At 52.0% G+C, this 18,788-nt stretch overlaps 7 protein-coding genes across 7 annotated transcripts; 4 read left to right on the top strand and 3 right to left on the bottom strand.

Moving 5' to 3' along the window:
* Positions 1-727: 727 nt before the first annotated feature.
* On the bottom strand, positions 728-2,200 carry J4E83_002828 (uncharacterized protein; the record flags this gene model as incomplete). The annotated part of the gene is made up of 3 exons (XM_049329769.1): positions 728-1,619; positions 1,686-2,068; positions 2,123-2,200. The coding sequence occupies 3 exons, from the start codon at positions 2,198-2,200 to the stop codon at positions 728-730; spliced, it is 1,353 nt and encodes a 450-aa protein (XP_049191448.1).
* A 1,092-nt stretch (positions 2,201-3,292) lies between these two features.
* Positions 3,293-4,560, top strand: J4E83_002829 (uncharacterized protein; the record flags this gene model as incomplete). Its single annotated transcript, XM_049329770.1, has 3 exons — positions 3,293-3,422; positions 3,484-3,738; positions 3,791-4,560. 3 exons carry the CDS (start codon positions 3,293-3,295, stop codon positions 4,558-4,560), a joined length of 1,155 nt encoding a protein of 384 aa, XP_049191449.1.
* A 524-nt stretch (positions 4,561-5,084) lies between these two features.
* Positions 5,085-6,656, bottom strand: J4E83_002830 (uncharacterized protein; the record flags this gene model as incomplete). The annotated part of the gene is made up of 3 exons (XM_049329771.1): positions 5,085-6,056; positions 6,113-6,559; positions 6,618-6,656. The coding sequence occupies 3 exons, from the start codon at positions 6,654-6,656 to the stop codon at positions 5,085-5,087; spliced, it is 1,458 nt and encodes a 485-aa protein (XP_049191450.1).
* An 846-nt stretch (positions 6,657-7,502) lies between these two features.
* On the top strand, positions 7,503-8,914 carry J4E83_002831 (uncharacterized protein; the record flags this gene model as incomplete). The annotated part of the gene is made up of 2 exons (XM_049329772.1): positions 7,503-8,233; positions 8,290-8,914. 2 exons carry the CDS (start codon positions 7,503-7,505, stop codon positions 8,912-8,914), a joined length of 1,356 nt encoding a protein of 451 aa, XP_049191451.1.
* A 727-nt stretch (positions 8,915-9,641) lies between these two features.
* J4E83_002832 (uncharacterized protein) lies at positions 9,642-11,702 on the bottom strand (the record flags this gene model as incomplete). Its single annotated transcript, XM_049329773.1, has 5 exons — positions 9,642-9,755; positions 9,810-10,133; positions 10,202-10,505; positions 10,555-11,284; positions 11,699-11,702. 5 exons carry the CDS (start codon positions 11,700-11,702, stop codon positions 9,642-9,644), a joined length of 1,476 nt encoding a protein of 491 aa, XP_049191452.1.
* A 5,334-nt stretch (positions 11,703-17,036) lies between these two features.
* Positions 17,037-17,382, top strand: J4E83_002833 (uncharacterized protein; the record flags this gene model as incomplete). Its single annotated transcript, XM_049329774.1, has 2 exons — positions 17,037-17,042; positions 17,107-17,382. The coding sequence occupies 2 exons, from the start codon at positions 17,037-17,039 to the stop codon at positions 17,380-17,382; spliced, it is 282 nt and encodes a 93-aa protein (XP_049191453.1).
* Positions 17,383-17,839: 457 nt separating this feature from the next.
* Positions 17,840-18,700, top strand: J4E83_002834 (uncharacterized protein; the record flags this gene model as incomplete). The annotated part of the gene is made up of 1 exon (XM_049329775.1): positions 17,840-18,700. The coding sequence occupies one exon, from the start codon at positions 17,840-17,842 to the stop codon at positions 18,698-18,700; it is 861 nt and encodes a 286-aa protein (XP_049191454.1).
* Between the last annotated feature and the right edge of the window lie 88 nt (positions 18,701-18,788).

Raw genomic sequence — 18,788 nt, forward strand, 5'->3', positions numbered from 1 at the left:
ACATAGCACGCGGTCCTGCCCAGGTGGGCCCACCCAGCCTGCTCTCGGCAAGGAGCGCCGCCCCACTGAGGCCGCCGCAAGACACTCAACTGCCCGGAGCAGCAGCCCCCAGGATGAACCACCTCCTCACGTTAATATTGCACTTGCATACTTGCGCAACTGCTGTCGCATACTTTGCGCATTACTTTGCAATACATTTTGTACGCTCAAATGGCATGCAGACCACTTTACATCTGAGTGACACATCAGACGGCACTCCAGCGATCCATCCCAAACCTGTCACAATCGTCTCGCATACCAAGGTACAATTCCGATGCATAGACTGAATCAAGACCACGCCCTATTTGGCTCACAGGTGTATTCTCTGCTTCGCTACACTATCGTGGAGATGCTGTCACCGGCCACAGTAGTATCCGAGATCTTTTGACCTGAACGGCAAGAGCGAACTTTGACTCTGCTTAGTGGAAAACTGTTGAGGGAGATATTCGTACGGGGACAATGTTCATTTCGCTACTATCTATACAAACAGAACCGGCCTGGTATCAAAGCGTGGCTACATCGCCAATTCCCACCGTTTCGACTCCTTCCGCCTAGCTCCTCAAGACCGCCTGAGTAAACAACGAACAAGGGAATGCATCTCGCCTCCACATATACAATCTAGATAAACAGCGCGCCGCCCTGTGGTATTCTAACACATCTCCATCTCTTCAAAAGCCTAGTGCAATCCTCACGGTGCGATTGAGGACCTCGATCGCATCTCACTAACACGGACAGTCTCAGCAGCCTCCGGGAAGGCTCTGACCATGCGCTGTAGCACGGTTTCCGTCCAATCGGCCCACCCCTGCTGGCATTCGTCGCACAGAACGACTCCGCCAAAGGTATGAGCCTGCGGGGCACCATATGTCTCACGGTAGCTGCACTTGTTGCACAGACCCAGCTCGGCTTTGTCCAGCATAGGCGCGAGACCGTTGAACAACAAGACCTTCTCGTTCGCGAGAACGTGACGGTACTGCTCGACGCTCATCTTCTCTTGCTCCTTCGCCTTTTTCTGCTCGTCCAGCCTATTCCAGAGCTTGACGTTGCTCCGCGTCTGCTGAATGACGCGCTGGTCCTCGGGTCGGCCCAGAGTCAGACCCTCTTCCACAAAGCGGTATCGTCGCATGATCATGTGGATTGGGCCACCAAAGTAGCGGAGAAAGTTGATGACACACTTCATCTCGGGTTGTCTCGCCCACGCTACGTCCAAAGCCCAGAGCGCCTCGCGGCACTTGTGGTATGCCAAGACGCGCTTCTCCTCTGGGACGTATGCGAAGGTGCTGTTGATCTCTCCCTCGGAACGATGCTTCCAGTAAGAGATACCGTCGTACATGGTGTTACCGATTTCGGCCATGATGTCGAATTGCTCTTCAGTGAACCAGATGTTGTCGAGATCGTTGCAGACTAGCGCTACACCGATGGTGAAGCGGGCGAGCGCGTCGGTATCGCGCATGCGGAAGAACTGCCAAGGGCCCTTCGATAGAGCGACACTGTAACGGCGGAACAGCATAGTGTTTGTCTGGTGGCGAGATTTTTGCGACGACATCAACAGGAAGCAGCGGTATTCGCGGCACATTTCTTCACTGAAGACGGGGTTGTGTTAGCAAAAAAAGCTTGGGAAGCCCAGAGTGCCAGATGGTGAGACATACCCTCCTGCTGTGCGTCCGCACAAGGTGTTCAATACTCCGGTAAGACTGTAACCAACGACATTGTCGTCGTTGGCAACGTCCATGAGATCACCCTTGAATTCCGCAATGATGCCCATCACGATGATGCGCATGAAGGCAACATATCGGGACCAGTTGGTGTATTCAGGAATAACACAGCGAGTGTATTCCCAAGCCGTTGCGTAGATCTCCTCTTTGACTCGGAATGGAAGGTCGATATCTTTCAAGTCATCCGCGATGTCGGGTGGGTAGTACCAGCGCTCATTGACAACATGGGTTTTGTTATGAGTCGCCTGGTCAGAATGTTGTTTAGGTTTCTGATCATCTATGGGAAGGAGGTCTTGTTTCCCTTGGGAGCGAAATCGCTGTATTTGAGTTAGGACTGTGCCTCATGTTTAGTGATGTTGTGGTGAACGTACCTGCAACATCAAGACCCCGGTCCAGACGATTCCAAAGCCAATGACGTTAGCCAGAACTTTGGTTGGGAAGGCAGACATGGTGATGTAGAATGAGTTTATCGATGTATGAGTTGAGTGCTGCGAAGTGTTGTAGCGGTGTGAGATTATGATCACTTTGTGGCGTACTGCCTTTATACCAGAGTATACATAGCCAATTCTGGTATCTTCGTGGCATATTTCGTTCTCGATACACAACTCAATCGCGCATTCCTCGTTTCGTCAATCGCCCATCTGCGACTCATGCGCGGGGTCAGATCTGATGGTGAATGACCCGAAACCCAAATCCAACCTTGAATAAGGCCGCGGGATATTATGTCAACCTCTCCCCCGTCATGACGTAGTATCAACCGTTGCATCCGCGCATTCCGGCATCAATCAATTCGGTTCATTGCGGTCTACTAAGTCGACGACGTTTTGCTATCGATAGCATAGTCGGTATATGTGCCGTTGACCGTCCTTAGTGTTCTCTGACACACGTCGATCCACTTCAAAACCACCAAAGAGAATCCCGACAAGGAATTCCCCGACTCTTTCACTCAGATTCCTGCCACTTCGATTCTCCTTTGCCAAAGAGCTCCCCACCATAGCATCCTACTCGCGTGATGGCTGTGCTCGAACTCGCCCTCTCGCACAACCCCTTTGCGGGGTGGACCATTTTGTTGGTGGTGAGCTACACATGCGCCAACGCATGGAACAAACACTGACTCATGTCTGAAGATATTAGTATCCGTCATAGGGCCAGCTGTTTATCGACAATGGATACATCCTTTGCGGAAATATCCAGGACCATGGCTCAACAGCGTGTCGAATATCCCGAGCGCAATCGCAGTCTTCCGTGGTACTCAACACTTGTACAACTACAAGTTGCATGAGAAATACGGACCAGTCGTTCGGATCTCCCCGAATGAGTTGAGCTTTGCCGAACCATATGGAGCAGAGCAGATATACGGTTTTCGCGTAAGTCCAACCAGCAGCGCCTATACATGTAGTGCAGTCCCGGCTAACAGATTGGTTTAGCATGGCAAAGCGTTGGAGAAGTCACCAATCTTCATTGGCATTGCAACACCCGTCGATGGCTGTATCGGGATCGGGCTCTCAAAGGGGGCTGAGCACCAGAGACACCGACGTGGAATGGCAGTTGGCTTTACGAAGCCTGCGCTTGTATCACAGCAGGAGATACTCGAGACTCAGATATCCAAATTGGTGCACGTAATTAAGACACGAGGAAAGAACGGCAAAGCCTTGAATATGGCCGATTGGTGTAAGTTCCTCTCCCATCTGTCATGTCACTGGGGAAAGTAACATGGTCTAACGCAGTACAGTATCCTTTACAACATTCGATATTATCGGCGATATATGCTTCGGCGAGTCGTTCCACTGCTTGGACAGTGGTGTTGCCACTGAATGGGCAGAGGCAACGACGAAAGTTCTTGTTACTTCGAACTTGGACATGGCCGTCCGGAGAGTCGCGGGAGTGGGTACACTGCTCAACCGTATCGCGCTCAAACTTATGCCGAAGGAAGCAATGAAGTGGAGGATGATTTCTTTCGTGAACGCGAAGAAAAGGACTCTCGAGCGTAGGTTTTCGCTATGTGTCTACAGAGTCAAAGTCAGCTAACATTGAACCAGGTCTTGCCGACGAAAAGTCTGACCATAAAGACATAGTTTACCACTATCAACGCAACCAGGACGCCCGAAAGTCCCTCTCGCCAACCGAGCTTTACCTCGACATGATGGCCCTCATCGTTGCCGGCTCCGAGACTACTTCCTCCCTTCTCGTCAGTTTCATGTGGGTTCTCAGCACCCATCGCGACATCCATCAGCGCCTCGCTACCCTCATCCGTACCACCTTCGCAGACCCAAGTGACATTACACTACAAAAGTTGGAAGACTTGGTGTATTTTGATGCATGCATCAAAGAAGCTTTGCGTGTCTTCCCACCGGTCAGCTCAAGTCTTCCACGCGAAACCCCAGCGCAGGGTGCGCAGATCGGTCCGCTTGTAGTGCCGGGAGGTACGGCAGTCTCCACGTCGCCATGGGCGTCAGTACGCTCTGAGCGTAACTTCCATCTGCCCAACGAATTTCACCCCGAGCGATGGCTGCGCAATAATCCCGACGAGGGCTGGGACCCAGCTTTTGAAGAGGACAAGCTGTCTGCGTCCGCGCCGTTTGGGGCCGGGCCAAGACTTTGCATAGGCCAGAATTTGGCCTACTTCGAAATCCGATTGACCATCGCACATCTACTTTGGTCTTTTGACTTCGAATTGGAGACCAAGGGAATGGAAGGTGAGAAGAATCGCCAGTGGAGTCTGGATCCCCATTTTGGGCTTCTGAGGTCGTTTCAGACTCTGAACCGACCCGATTTGTACATCCGGTTCCAAGAACGGGCAGGCATCTAGTGGTACTCTGGACGGGAGAGGAATTCAGACGGTATATATCAAAAAGTTCAATCCATGTGTTGTAATGTTTTCATCTCGATAAAACTCGATATGTGAAGGTTGGTGTATGTAGGAATGTTGCGGATGGCTGGCGATTTGAGAGCTTTGACCACTTCGGCTAGCGAAGCTCCGAGACTTGGCACGCTGCACCTCTTGATGCGAACATTCACGCAGTCACTACGCCGCCAACGCTTTTCTGTGCACATCAAACCTCGACATCTATGCCTTCCAATGCTCTCAGCTTGAATCAGCATCTGCGGTGCTCTACAACGATCCCACTTTGGCCGTGTGCTTTGCTCCCGTATACGTACGCCACGAGCGCGGAACAAGACCAGACGCATTCTCCTGTCAGTTGAGTGCACGATAAAACGGAGACAGCTTCGCACTTAGCTTCTGGTCTTACTTCACGCAAAGGTCAGGAGTAGTACACCGAACGAGAAGTTGTAAGGAGTGTGATTGCTAGAGTTATAACGCTACGAACTAATCTATTTGGCGGAAGTTGGGTCCTTCATGCTGATCATGACCGTCTTGGACTGCAGATACTCTTCCAGACCAGCCATCCCGCCCTCGCGCCCGTAGCCACTCTCCTTACACCCGCCCCATGGCAGCTGGCTCAAGGGCAGGACCGGGCTGTTGACTCCCACCATGCCGACATGGAGAGCGCGGGTTACACGCAGGGCACGTGGCATACTGGAGGTGAAGACAGCAGCAGCGAGCCCGTAGGAGGAATCGTTGGCAAGTGCAAGACCTTCCTCCTCTGTGGAAAAGGTCTTCACAGCCAAGACAGGCCCGAAGATCTCCTCGCGGTATGCGCGACTGTTGGTTGGCGGATCGATCAGAATCGTCGGCGGCATGAATAGGGCGGTGGGGTGGTCAGGCACCTCGCCTGCGACCACCTTGACGCCCTCGTCACGGGCAGCATCCACGAAGGCCTGCACTCGCTGACGGTGCTGCTTGTCAACTAAGGGGCCAAAGAAGGCTTCCGCCGGCGCGCCGTGGGCTGCAGCCAACTGCTTGAAAGCAGTGCTGATGCCCGCGATGAAGGCATCGGCGATGTCGCGGTGGACAAGCACTCGCGAGGCTGCGGAGCATACCTGGGCACCATTGAGGGCGAATGTCTGCGAGCATTGCGAAATGGCGGTCTCGAGGTGGGCATCGTCAAAGACAAGTGCTGCCGACTTGCCTCCCAGCTCAAGTGTGACTTGCTTCAGGTTGCTCTTTGTGGCTGCATCCTGTACTGCGCGTCCGCCGCTGACGGACCCCGTATAGGAGATTTTGCGAATGCCCATGTGCGATGCGAGGAGAGCACCCGTCGCTGGCCCGCCGGACACAAAGTTCACTACACCTGGGGGAAAGCCAGCCTCGCAGAACAGTAGTCCAAGGTACAACGCGCCCAGCGGCGACTTCTCTGACGCCTTGAACACAAATGTGTTACCTGCTGCGATAGCGGGTGCGATCTGTTGCACTCCAGTCAGCAATTGTCTGGAAGAATGAACATAGGCGGCATTCTCACCTTCAACGCCGAAAAGATGGGCGTCGCATTCCACGCTCCGATGCCTGCGCATACTCCAATCGCCTCCTGCAACACCATCTTGAAGAAGCCATCGCCATCTTCGGCGTAAGTAGTGCCACCGATTTTATCTGTCAAACCTGCGTAATACCGGAAAGCGGCCACATGGTTCCCTACCACCCTCGTCGCCAGCATCATGGGCGCTCCCATACACTGCGACTCGAGCTGGGCTATCTGTTGAGTATGCTTCTCGACCAGATCGGCGTACTTGAGCATGAGCGCACTACGCTGTACGCCTGTCATTGCCTGCCATGTTGGGAACGCCGCCTGTGCTGCCGACACAGCCAAGTCGACATCCTTTTCTAGCGCTACTTCGATCTTGTCTGAAACAAGACTTCCATCGTACGGGTTGTGCACCGTGAGCCTCTCGCTAGTATGCGATGCGACGTACTGCATTTGGTTATTAGCTTCCATGACCCGACATGTCTTGTACTGTCTCTGTCCTCACCTCGTTATTGATGAAAAGTTTCTCTTGCATCTCCATCATGTTTCAGCTGGTTGGTGCTCTGGAGTAAATATTGGAGAGATGATGGCAATTGAGCTGCCAGTAGGAGAAATAAGACGAATGACTTTATCAAGATATGGGGGGTTCTTCAACTTCCACTTCTCCTTCGCTTGACTACGCCGCGACTTCGATACCAACTTGCGCTGCAGCAGGCTAGCACGAAACTGGTACAATTGCGCTGGCGCAAGATCATCGCGTTATGGTGAGAATGTAATCACGCCATTGTCGGGAGGTTTCCTTCATCCCATCGGGTTTTTGGGTTGCATACTTCCGGGCGATTGTTTCCAGCCTACCACCCGCATCTGGCCCGACCAGCATCGCCAACGTCAACCGTTCGCCAACGATCGCGCCTTATCCGCCTCGCGACGCTTCTGAGCCTGGAACTCTTTTCTGAGCCGGCGAAGGGACGGAAAGATTGATGTTGGACACAATAAACTAATAATTTGTCCTAGCAAAACAGACGTCATTCGCTATCAGAATCGCAGGCGTGATCTGTGTACATATCCTACATTTCGTGTAACGGTTTCTACAGCATTTCATACCTTCGCCATGTATACAGAACTGATCTCCTCTCAATTTGCCTCGATTCCATTGTCCTTACCAGCGCTCTGTGCGACGCTAGTTGTGGTTTATGTGATATACCTGGTGTACAAGGTCGAAATCCACCCCCGTCTTTTCAACCCATTTCGACATCTTCCTACAGCCAAAGTGAGATATTACCATGGGATGCTTGGTGCATAACTGACAGTGTTGCTTCAGGGTGGGCTACCTTTCTTAGGCCATGGGCTCCTTCAATTCACCAACCCACGTGGACAAGCCTATTTGGACATGGCAAGCTCGGTACCCAACCAGGGTCTGATCCATTTCCGCGGATTTATGAACGTCAATCATGTCCTGGTAGTCAGCAACGAGGCCCTCTCTGAGGTGCTGGTTCGTCGCGCGTACTCATTCACCAAGCCAGCGGTGTCTCGACGACTGATGAGCCGAATTCTGGGGCCGTCTCTCCTCATCTTGGAAGGCGATGAGCACAAATACCTACGTAAACGCATTCAGCCGGCATTCAATCATCGAACCGTTCAAGATCTTTGCCCCGTTTTCTGGTCAAAGGCTATTGATATGGTGGAGACAATGGAACGGTCTACCGCCTCAGCTGACGCAAAGCACACCGTGGTGGATGTTCTGCCCTGGGGTAATAAAGGTACTCTCGATGCTATCGGTCTCGCTGCATTGGGCAAAGACTTCGACACACTACGGCAACCGAATGAGCTCACGGAGTTGTATGAGCTGTTGACTGGCAGCAAAGAGAGCGTTCGTCACTTGTTCATAGCCAACGCTTTTTTGCCGGCCTGGGTCCTACAGCTCCTCCCACGGAAATTTAACCGGGACCTCGATGACGCTCGCAATAAGCTGCGACAGCTTTGCTTTGCCTTCGTCGAAGAGAGGAAGAAAGAAGTTGCCGAAGGCACCGGCCAAAAAGCCCTCTTACTGCAGCTCATACAAAGTGGAACGCTAACGGACGAGGAGCTGGTTGGCCAGCTTCTAACAATCATCGGCGCAGGGTATGTCGTCAACGTTTACTGATGGACGATGGGAATTGCTGCTAACAGTCACACAGATACGAGCCTACCTCAGCAACTTTTACCTGGGCTCTGTGGCTACTTGCCATCAACCCCACCTGGCAAGATCGGCTCCGTGCCGAAATTCGCGAACACGTTCCCTACCGCTTTTTCGACAACGATGCAGAAAGGTTCAGCGACTCTGCAACACTCGATACCCTTCCCGTCCTAAACGCCGTGGTCAACGAAACGCTACGTCTCATGCCCACCTCGCCCATCACATCACGCGTCGCCGTAGAAGACACTACCGTTGTCGGTACCCGCATCCCAGCCGGAACACGTCTGTGGATTGTTCCCGCGGCTATGAATCGCTTTGCGTCATTCTACGGAGAGACTGCCGATACTTTTGAACCGGGTCGGTGGATTGATGAAGACAGCGGCCGAGCGAACAACCATGGCAATGCACACACGAACTACGCTTTCATGACCTTCTTGCATGGACCGCGTAAGTGCATTGGAGCGGGCTATGCAAAGGTCGAGTTACGGGCTTTCATCTCCGCTTTTGTGGGTAGCTTTGAGTTTGAGATGGCAGATAAAGCCTATGTGCCACAACCTGCTGGTATTACAGCTATCAAGCCCAAGGATGGTTTGCCGTTGAAGTTGAAACGCACACAAGCATGGTAGTGAGGGTTAGTCATTTTTTACCATATTGGAGGAGGGAAGATAGGGAAGGAATTAGATAGTCGAATAAATGCAGTAATTAACAACGTTGGACTCCATGCTGCTGTGACGTGCTTCTGAAGTGTCCACTATGTCGCCCAGTCGCTGTTCTCAAGTGCCTTCGATTCGCTACGCACAGCCTTTTAATCGCACAACTATTTTACACGACGGTTCTCTGCTGACCATGTATCACTTGCAGCCTTCGCAACAGCATGTGTCACTGATTCGTAGGCCCACGCGACGTGCATCCGGTACATGCTTGAGTGATCCGATCAAAGGGGTAAACGACGATGCATGCATTCCACCGACATTGGCTTCGCATGAGTAAACGACGAAGCGCCTCTCAAGAAAGGCAATAACAGGCAGTGCGTTGTGAACATGTTCATTCGCGACAGAGGACATAAGGAAAACGTTAGTCATATCTGCATCGCTGGAGAGAGTGAAGGTGTTATCAAGAAAGGACGACGATTAGCATAAAGATTTCGCATACATCTGTATAGTGCAGCAGCAGGTTTTTGGTGTTGCCCTATAGCCATGTTCTCGTAGAAGCAAACTCCATGGAGATGAGGCTCCTCGGCTGACCTGCCTCATTGGGTGATGGCCCCGCCAGATCCTCCAATCAGCCCTCCGAGCCGCCTGCCCCCGAGGCCTGCCACGCCTGCCCAGGTGATAAACACGAAACGCGTCCATCTCACATCTTCTCTGACACCTTCACCATCAACCCCTTGTCAAGGAATACGCCATAGCTGATCGTATCGCACGGCTCAAAAGGACGCACAAGCTGCAAATCGAACACGCGAAGCATCTGCCAAGATTAGCGCCGGTCACACCAACACCATCGCGCACGTTGCGAACATACCTCAAAGACCACCTTCACCATGTCCATCATAGCGATGTTCTTGCCTGCGCATACCCAGCCTCCGTAGCCAAACGTCATATCCACCTCCTGCTCCATCTGTCTGCGTCTCTCGTCGTCTACCTCCATGAAGCGTTCTGGTCGGAACACGGCCGCGTCGGCGCCGAACAAATCTGTTGACTGCAGCAGGGCCGACATGTTCATGCATACATCGGTCCCTGGGGGAAGCATCTTTCCGTGGAAGATTGGATATTCGCCTGCGGGTACTTGTTTTGGGAAGAGGCCGAGGATGGCCGGGCGCATGCGTAGGCCTTCGTAGATGACCGCCTGGAAGAAAGAGATATATGTCAGCGGGGAAGATCAACACGTTTGGGCGCGATTCCGATGAGACATACCTGCAGATACGGCAACTTCTTTCCCTGCTCCAAGGTAATGGGGTAGGACACCTTCTCCATCCGTACCGCGTCCTGGATCTCAGCAGAGAGTCGGCTATACACGGCGGGCGAACTTATGGTGTGGATGAGAATGGAGCGCATGGCGTTGGCGGTGCTCTCACTTCCAGCGAGCAGGAGGAAAAGGCCCTCGGATTGGCACTCTTCTTCTGTGAAGCCGCGAGCCATCAAACTCGCCAGGAAATCCTTATGATTCTTACCACCATCGGGTGAAGTAAAGCGACGGCTGACCTGATCAGCTGCGAAACTAATCGGAAGTTAGCGAGAGTGCCAATGACCGTCAGGCAGGTGCTTACCCCATGAGCGCCCCAAAACCCTTTTTATCACTGCTCTTTGGTCCGACCAATTTGAGCACGAAAGGCGAGAACGCAATCTTGCGGATCCAACGTATGTCAGCCACCGTCGACATCCTCGGCCAAAGCGCGTCTACTGTGCCCAAGAATTCGTAGTGGTCTTTTTCGTCCTCGAGGTAGCCCACCGCTTTGCCGAAACCCATCCGTGTGATGACGTCCATGGTGAAGTATTTTGTGATGGCCGCTAAATCCAGCAGAGGCTGGCCCATTCCTGGCGAAGACACCACATAGCGGTTTCGGACAACGCTGATAAGCGTCTTGACCTGGTCGTCGATCAAACCCTCTAGGCCTTGAGTTTCGCGCCCGTTGTATGCGGCCATGGACCTTGTTTTCGCCTTTTTGTGCTCGGCGGGGTCGGTAGTGGTGAACAGATTGCCATGATACGGGTTGAACCGGCCGGCTTCGTACCAATCGCTGCGAGGGTAATGGTTGCGCGCCGCAGAGATGGTGCGCAGGATGTTCGGGTCATCGGTGACGACTTCGTTGGGCCCGACGCGCACAAGCGGACCACGTCTGGTGTGTAGGTCGCGGAGTACCCAGTATTGGCGGCCGCTGTATGTGGTGCGTCCTATCCAGAAGTAGGAGAATGGCGCGGTGAAGTGCGCGCTGGGAATGTGACGGAGGCGCCACCATGCTCGGATGAAGCTCTGCACTACCCAGAGGGCGGCGAGGGCTAGGGCGATGGCGTATATTGACTGTTTGCTTAGAGGGATATTTGATAGCCCATATCGAAGCTGCATCTTTTAGATCTGATCAGCCTTGTTCGTTCTCGTGGCAGCAGTGAAAGTAATTCGACGTACCTTGGGTGGTTGCGCTGGCATGGCTTGTAACCTCGAGGAACGATTCTGTGTGGTTATCTCTGCAAGCTCTTCTTCTTCCAGCGAAAGGTACAAAGGATGGTAAGGTAAGCAATTCGGCGAGGCCCAGCCTACTCCGGGTCAAAGCCACGTGCGTGTGGAGTGTACTCAAGTGATTAGACGATGGAGCATTTCAATTACCCCGGAGCCTTCCCCAAGCAATACGGTTCGGTGTATAACAACATCTACGGGCATGAGCCAAAATGCCGGGGCTTTTTTTTTGAATGCACCCATCTTGAAGAGCATTGAAAGCCCTTTCCCCTATGAAACCAGACTTGGACGGGTTTCTGTTTGCATCATGCGAAGGCGAATAATTAATGAGCCGGCAGCCGCTTGTGAGGCTACAAATTCCTCATATACATCCGTCTACTGTCTGAGCCATTTGCGTCTGAGCTGATCTGTCAGCTGGAAATTGCGTCTATATCACCGAAGCATTAATGTCAGGCAAATGTGCCGAGTACCACGTGCTCGGAGGCCAATCAGAACTCGTAATGCATGTCGAATGAAGGCTTTAATGCTTTGGTATCTGGAAATAAATGATCTAAATATCATGTGGTGCTGCCAGCGCTACCATTGAACTCCTGTTATCCGCCTCCTCCTACACCTGATGCTGACATTCCTCAAATCGCGAGTTTTTCTCATTTTTGAAATGCACCTCTCATTTCCAACATTCCAAACATCTGTTGCGCTGCCGCTCCAGTCTCGGCTGCCGCCGATCGCAGTCCCTCCAAAAGCGTGCTCTTCGTCTCCATATTGAACACTGACAACTCTCGTGCTGTCTGCACAACTCGTCTGAGGCGGAGTTTGACTAACGCCTCAGAACACGACTGAGACATGTCTTTACTCAGCGTCAAGCCGCTGATTGTCAGGTATGTCGTTTGGCCGTTGGGCGCGCTGACTGTTGTTGCCTCGCGCATATAGGCTTCTAGATGCTCTATCACCCAGCTCATGGCAGTGCAAAGCATCATGCTCATGTATAGTGAGCCGAAAGAGCAGTGGGCGCATGCGGTGATTGCTTCTTTGGTCTGGCTGAGCTGTTGCTCCACAGCGAAAACAACGTCTAGTGGAACTGCTGTCGTGCGCCGCAGACTGACAGAATACATGAGTTGGCTGATTTGAGTGGAGCATTTGCAATCCACATCCTTGGACAGGTCGAAGATGAAATTTGAAGTAGCCGGAGGGGAAGATTTGGAATGTTTGCTGAAGTCTGCTGGGGGTAACAGAGAAGTTTGGTCGTCCTTAAATAGGTTTTGTTGGCTCGTATGGCTCAGTGGTGGTGATGGCTCCTGTCCTGGTCCCCCGGTATCGTTACTGAGATCGAAGTCCATGCCACTGAGCATGGTCTGACCTGACGACATATCCCACATCTGCGGCATGGCGCCTGGGTGATGGCCATTCGTTGCATTGATGTCGATTCCACTCTCGCCCCACTCCCATAGCGAAAGACTATCCATAGGTGCAAAGTCAACTCCGTCGCCACTATGTGATAGTTCCATGGGTATGTTGGTGAACGACTCCATCAAGTCCATTCCTGGAGACCTCATAAGCATACGCCCGTCCCCTACATCGCTTGCTTCTCTCGAGATCTGCTGTGGGGTGTTCCGTGTCGAATCGTGACGCTTCTTTGTCGAAAATAGCGAGTCCATGGAAGATGAAGAGGGTGTCAGTGGTGCTGTGCCACGCCTTTTTCGTAACCCATTCGCACTGGCATCCTGACCATACGACCCGGCGTCATCTGAGACTATAGATGTTTGACGTCGTCTTCCTGGGCGGCGGGCGACGCTGTAGTTGCAGTCTTGTTGGCAGCCACGGTCTACGCAACGTTGGCAAACTGGCTTTTCGCGACTGCATTTGAGCTTCGATAGAGTACAGATATCGCAAGAGTTGCGCAGCCGGCGGGTTCCCGGGCGCGTCGGATCCATGTTGGTAGCTTCGCGAGGAGAACAGAGATATGCCGGTTGTGTTGAAGTTGAAGATTGACCTAGAACAGATGAACGTGAAAGACTTGGAATGAGAGTGTGGTGGTGTTGACAGTGCGATAATCATCAGCTTATGTGATGCTATCTGATACAGATGTAGATGTTCACTGGCTTGATAAATTGGCAGGGGACTACTATTAACCGGTATCGTAATTGTACACTCCTGGGGATCCATGGTCGACCAGAAGTATGAACAAACTTCGTACCATCGTAGGAGAATCGACAACCCAGAAATTGGGTTTTCGCTTTCGGTACGCATGCTATGACTGTGAGTGCCTTAGAACGGCGGAGGAGCTGGCTTCAAACGTTTACAGCGGCATTCGTTACCGGCCACCAAGCATCTTCTAGTAATGAATGTGATGCAATGTTTGAAGTCCCGTCTCCGCGATGGCAGGCCGTGCAAGTAAAAGCCACACATCGTCGCGCGTGTTAGGTCTCTACTACCCTGTCTGGACATGCAGCGCCGTTGAGGCAGGCCTGTCTTGAGGCCCGACGAGGCCCAGGATTTTGTGTTCTCGTCTATTATGCAGATCAAGGGCGCAGGCATAGACTGTGCGCGTTGAAGTGGCTGACACAGTGACACTTCAGCTTCGCTTCTGGGAGTTTCCGTCGATCATCGCACGCCCACGGATAGTTAACTAAGGGGAAGTTGGGCTGGTGGACCTGTACGGCATACCTTATTCTGTGATTGCGTATTCCTATTTCGTACCCATCGCTGAGACAATTCCTTCTGACTTGACAGAGAAGCACTCCGATGACGTCGAAGAACCCCAGTCATAAGGTGAGGCGCCACTCCGAATGCTTGTATCAACGTTGGTGTATGTTGACCAGGGTACTCATGACGGCGAACAGTCGGGATACGCCGTTGCTTCGCTAGTGTCAGCCAACCGGTTCTGCACCCAGCATTGGGTGGGGGTTGAGTCGGCCCGGTGCCGACACGCCTCACACTTCTAAGGTTGCCAACGCGCAAGCTGCTTTACGCCAGCCTTCCCTTCAGGCAAGGTCTTGCATGAGACACCAAACTTCTAGCAAGTAATTTGATCGTGATAAGTCGCAAGTTCAATCGTCGCGGGTAGTGGTTGTGAAACGGTAGTCGGGGGCAGCCTCGGGATCGAACTTACGAACGGGTAAGGCTGGCACTCCCTTGTAATCAGGACAACAGACTTCGTTCATTGCACATATCTTGGCCCTACCAACGGTACGGACGGGGATTTGATCACAGCTTCCTTGCCCATCTCAATTACGAAGTCGCGCATGGATCTTGTTAGCGTCTGCTCTCAATGGCGGGTAGATGCCGAAACACTGGCGTATTTTTAGGAACTCGTTGTCTCTGTGCCTCGAAGCGTTGGAAGTAGGTATCCGGTCGTGATCGAGGCTGTGGTCAAAGTGAATGAACCTTATGAAGTGAAGAAATCGTTGCGCCCCTTTTCGCCGGCTTGGCGACAGATGCGGGAGTTTACAGTACTGAGCCCCTTAAGGCCTCAATGTGGCGCGTCCAGTGCGCGCGGTAAACTCCAGGTCCTGAGTTGTGGGTCCAGGATCGGCGCTAGAGCTTAGTGATCTTGATCATCGTTACGTTGCCGTATTGATGGATCATCTCATTTTGATCTCAATATTTTCCATTTGAAGTTCGTCAGGAAGTAAAAAGTTGTAATCACTCGGTATAGTCGTAATCCTGATGTTAACGTCTGTATGTACCATGTGGCGAACATCGGTGGGATAACGACGTTGGTTTCATCGTTTATTCATCACTAAGAGAGCTTAGTGTGCATGACGTCGTGGTTCAGTAGGCCTGCACCCAGTCGCCAAACAAGCCTGTACCTACGAACTTGCTCTTGCGGAAGGCTTCTATGACTTTATTCGTGTAAAACTAAAGGTTCTTGATATGTAGACCTATAGAGAAGTACAAGGACTTTTTGTTAGTAATTCTTTCGACTCGTGAAGAGAATATTTACGAGAAGAAGAAGTCTCGTTGTTCTGCGCTGTGCCATCTGAACGGTAAATTCGACAAGAAGTGAGTTTGGGCGATCTGCTTGGGGATGCCTTGGCCCATCTCCCGCAGGGCCCGCACCCACAACTACCGCATTGTTTTCGATAGCCCGGAACATCAGCTATGACTCCCCGCGTTGCTACATGCTGGGCGCAAACAGTCCTCTGATCGCTGCTATTTGAAGTCCACAGGCAACTGAGCCGAACTCGGGACGAATTGTCTGTTTCATGAATGACCCACCAGTCTCTGATACTCCACGGCTGTAGCCCTGGAGTTATGCATGAAACTAATCAATATTTATCCCGCGGAGCATCGGAGCATTGTCAGTTCGGAGAGAAAGGAGAGAGAGATGTACAGTATAACAGCATCACATTTGGCTAATGTATCCATATGTACCATCCTGCAAGTCACTCATCCTCTTCCTGAACGACCTCATATTTCTTGCAACTGTGAATATGGATATCAGGGTACGGCGTCCAATGACCAGGTGCATTGCTTCAAATTTGCTTACTTCATATACAGGGCCCTCTATCAAGCGACCAGACTAGGCAGTGCATGTGTTGGAGATCCTCGACAAACACTGAATGCTTCCTCAAAAATCCAATCGGCATCGAAATACACGATCCCGCTGCAGAGTACAATACACTGGAGAAGGTTTTGGAGCTCGACCAGAAGCTATCAAATCTTTATAGTGCAATGATGGAGTGCAGCACATGTTCTTCAGACCCTATGCGCGCTATGGCTCTTTTGCAAGAGCTGGACATTCTTTGCACACTTTACGTCGCGGCGCAAGCAAAATACGCGACAACAGACAACCAAATCAAGAGAGGCAACAGCGAAGGCCGTGTAGAGTTAGGCGACAGCAAGTTTCAAGTAGGCCGGTTCGTGTTGGACAGTGAGGAATCTAAGACAATAGGCCGCATTATCGTAAAGCAGGGGTTGGATCATCTCCAGAAGAAGCTACTCATAGTGCAAGCAGAGCAAAAGCGGGTCAACTCTGGCTCCATGAACGACGAGATCGGGGAGAAGGTGCGGGCGATACTATCGAAAGTCTGGGAGGCTTCTGCATATGGATGTCTGTAGCCGACAATAGAGGCAATTCCCATCATCAGCGTCATGCACTTCATGAAACTAGATCTCTCAGGGCTTTGTAATGATCCATAGATCCAAAGGCAAGCCACACCACGTGGGAACCGGCATGGAGCATGGTACAGGACGCCAGGGCTGGCAGGCGTTGGAAACGTGGCAGCCTACAACGGTGATTGACAGCGCATCATTGGATTATACCGAGTTTGCGAAACGGCTTTTCGGGCCTTAGCATCGGGTCGATACGGGACATTCTACGAGCCGGCCTACGTCTCAAGTGATCGGTGATGCAGGTACACTTAAGTCCCCCACTCCCACATGGCTTCAAGGATACCAAGGTAAATCTACAACACAATCAACATGACATCGATCGTTCCACTCTACGAACTATGCGTACCCCCACTGCGGAAAGCGATGCGAAACCATTTGGTGGTCTTGAAGAAGGGTGAACAGTGGTGCGATGAGAACGGATATCCGCACTCGAAAGTCCTCAGTGCTAGGCTTGCACCGGATATGCATGTACGTATCTTTCTCACCTCCCTCTTAGAAGATGAAAGCAACAGCTAAAAAACCTTTCTCGCAGCCACTCGCACTTCAAATCTTCTTCCAAGTCACTACCGCCACGAAAGCTCTTGAGCGTCTTGGTGGCATGGAAGTACCCACTTTCGGGTTCGACGCGGCCTCATTCCAAGATCTATATACACAGATTGAGCAGGCCTTGGAATGCTTCGAGAAGGCGCAGCCGGAGGCGTTCGCTGGGAAAGAGGACATGCCCGTCACGATCGACGTGCCTAACATGTGGCATTTCGACTTGAACGGCTTGACCTATTTGCAGGAGTTTGTTCTACCGAATTTGTAAGAAGTCTTGAGCCTCTTGATTACATGCCTGTGTTGCTGATAGATTTGATAGCTTCTTCCACAACGTGACGGCCTATGGGATCATTCGAAATGTCGGGGTGCCGATAGGGAAGCTACATTATCTTTCGGGTGAAGACCGACTCATCGGAGCGTGATCGCACTGCCAGCCTGATCAAGGGGGACACTAAACACCCTGGAGCCTACATTGACACCAGATCTTCCGAATCGATGGTTTTCTTCTAGTGTAGTCTGCAGGCTATTCTCGTTTTCAACTTGTATCAGGTGATGCATTAAGGCTGCACGTAGATGAAGAACATATAGGCCGCATACAAACATGTCATATTCTAGATGTAGAAGGCGCAATAGGCACCAACAATGGAAAGTAAGGCGCGCAGTTACCCCACTAGTCCTATCTCGATGACCTCCCACCCCGCAACACCACCACCCCCAAACCCAAGATGTTCGACAAACTCCGCGGAAAGTCCCCATCCGGGCATTCCAAAGGCGACTGTACAGATTCCACCAAAGACACTTCATCATTCGTACCCCCACCACCCGCCTACACAGCACCTTCCTCATCCTCAGCAGAACCCCCATCTAATCATCCTGTACAAACACGCTTCGCATCGCTATCGCTCCACAAAGAAGACCGCCTCCGCTTCCTGCGCTTCCCTGAGCCCATCATCTCCAAGTGTCGCGCCACCATTCTCTCAATCCGGCCGCTAGGTATTAATAAAGAGCAGCTCTACGCAAACAGCCACGAGTTCAAACTAAACGGCTACCCATGGGGCGGCTACGGCAAAGAAGGCGTTGAAGCACGGCGTCTGATGAATGGTGTACTAGCAACGCTGCATGCATCAGGCTGGCTCTTGACACTCAATACCGACATCTCTAAATCCGCAATGGACAAAGATACCCTCCTCTTCCGGTTTCAGAACCCGATCCCTGTGCATCACGAATGGTGTGTTGTAGCCTTTAGTCGCCAGAACCGCCTTCGCTTCATCGACGCGCCTGCTTCGTTGTACGAGTCCTTCCCGGCTCGTGTAGGTGCGGATTGTATCTTGGAGTCTGGGTTAAAAGAGCAAGGGGTGTGGGAGTACAAACTCAGGGGCAATCCATGGCAGGCTAGTGGGGAGGAGACGATGCGGGTGAGGGAGTTGTTGATTGTGTTGGTCGAGTTGTTGGAGGAGGAGGGGTGGAGTGTATATGCTAGTATTGATCAGAAGAGTAGTGGGGGGCAGGGTGTTAGTGAGACAGATACTTGGCATTGTTGTAGGGTGAAGGGGTGGGAGAAGGGTATGCCGGTTTATATGAGGTGAGGAGGATAGGTATGTGGTCAAGACCTTCCAGGTCGATGCACGGGATTTGTGCTGGTAGCATATACTATTGAAGTCTGTATTGCTTGAT

The sequence above is a fragment of the Alternaria metachromatica genome, assembly GCF_023757995.1.
Source record: "Alternaria metachromatica strain BMP 0045 chromosome Unknown scaffold_4, whole genome shotgun sequence".
Lineage (NCBI taxonomy): Eukaryota > Fungi > Ascomycota > Dothideomycetes > Pleosporales > Pleosporaceae > Alternaria > Alternaria metachromatica.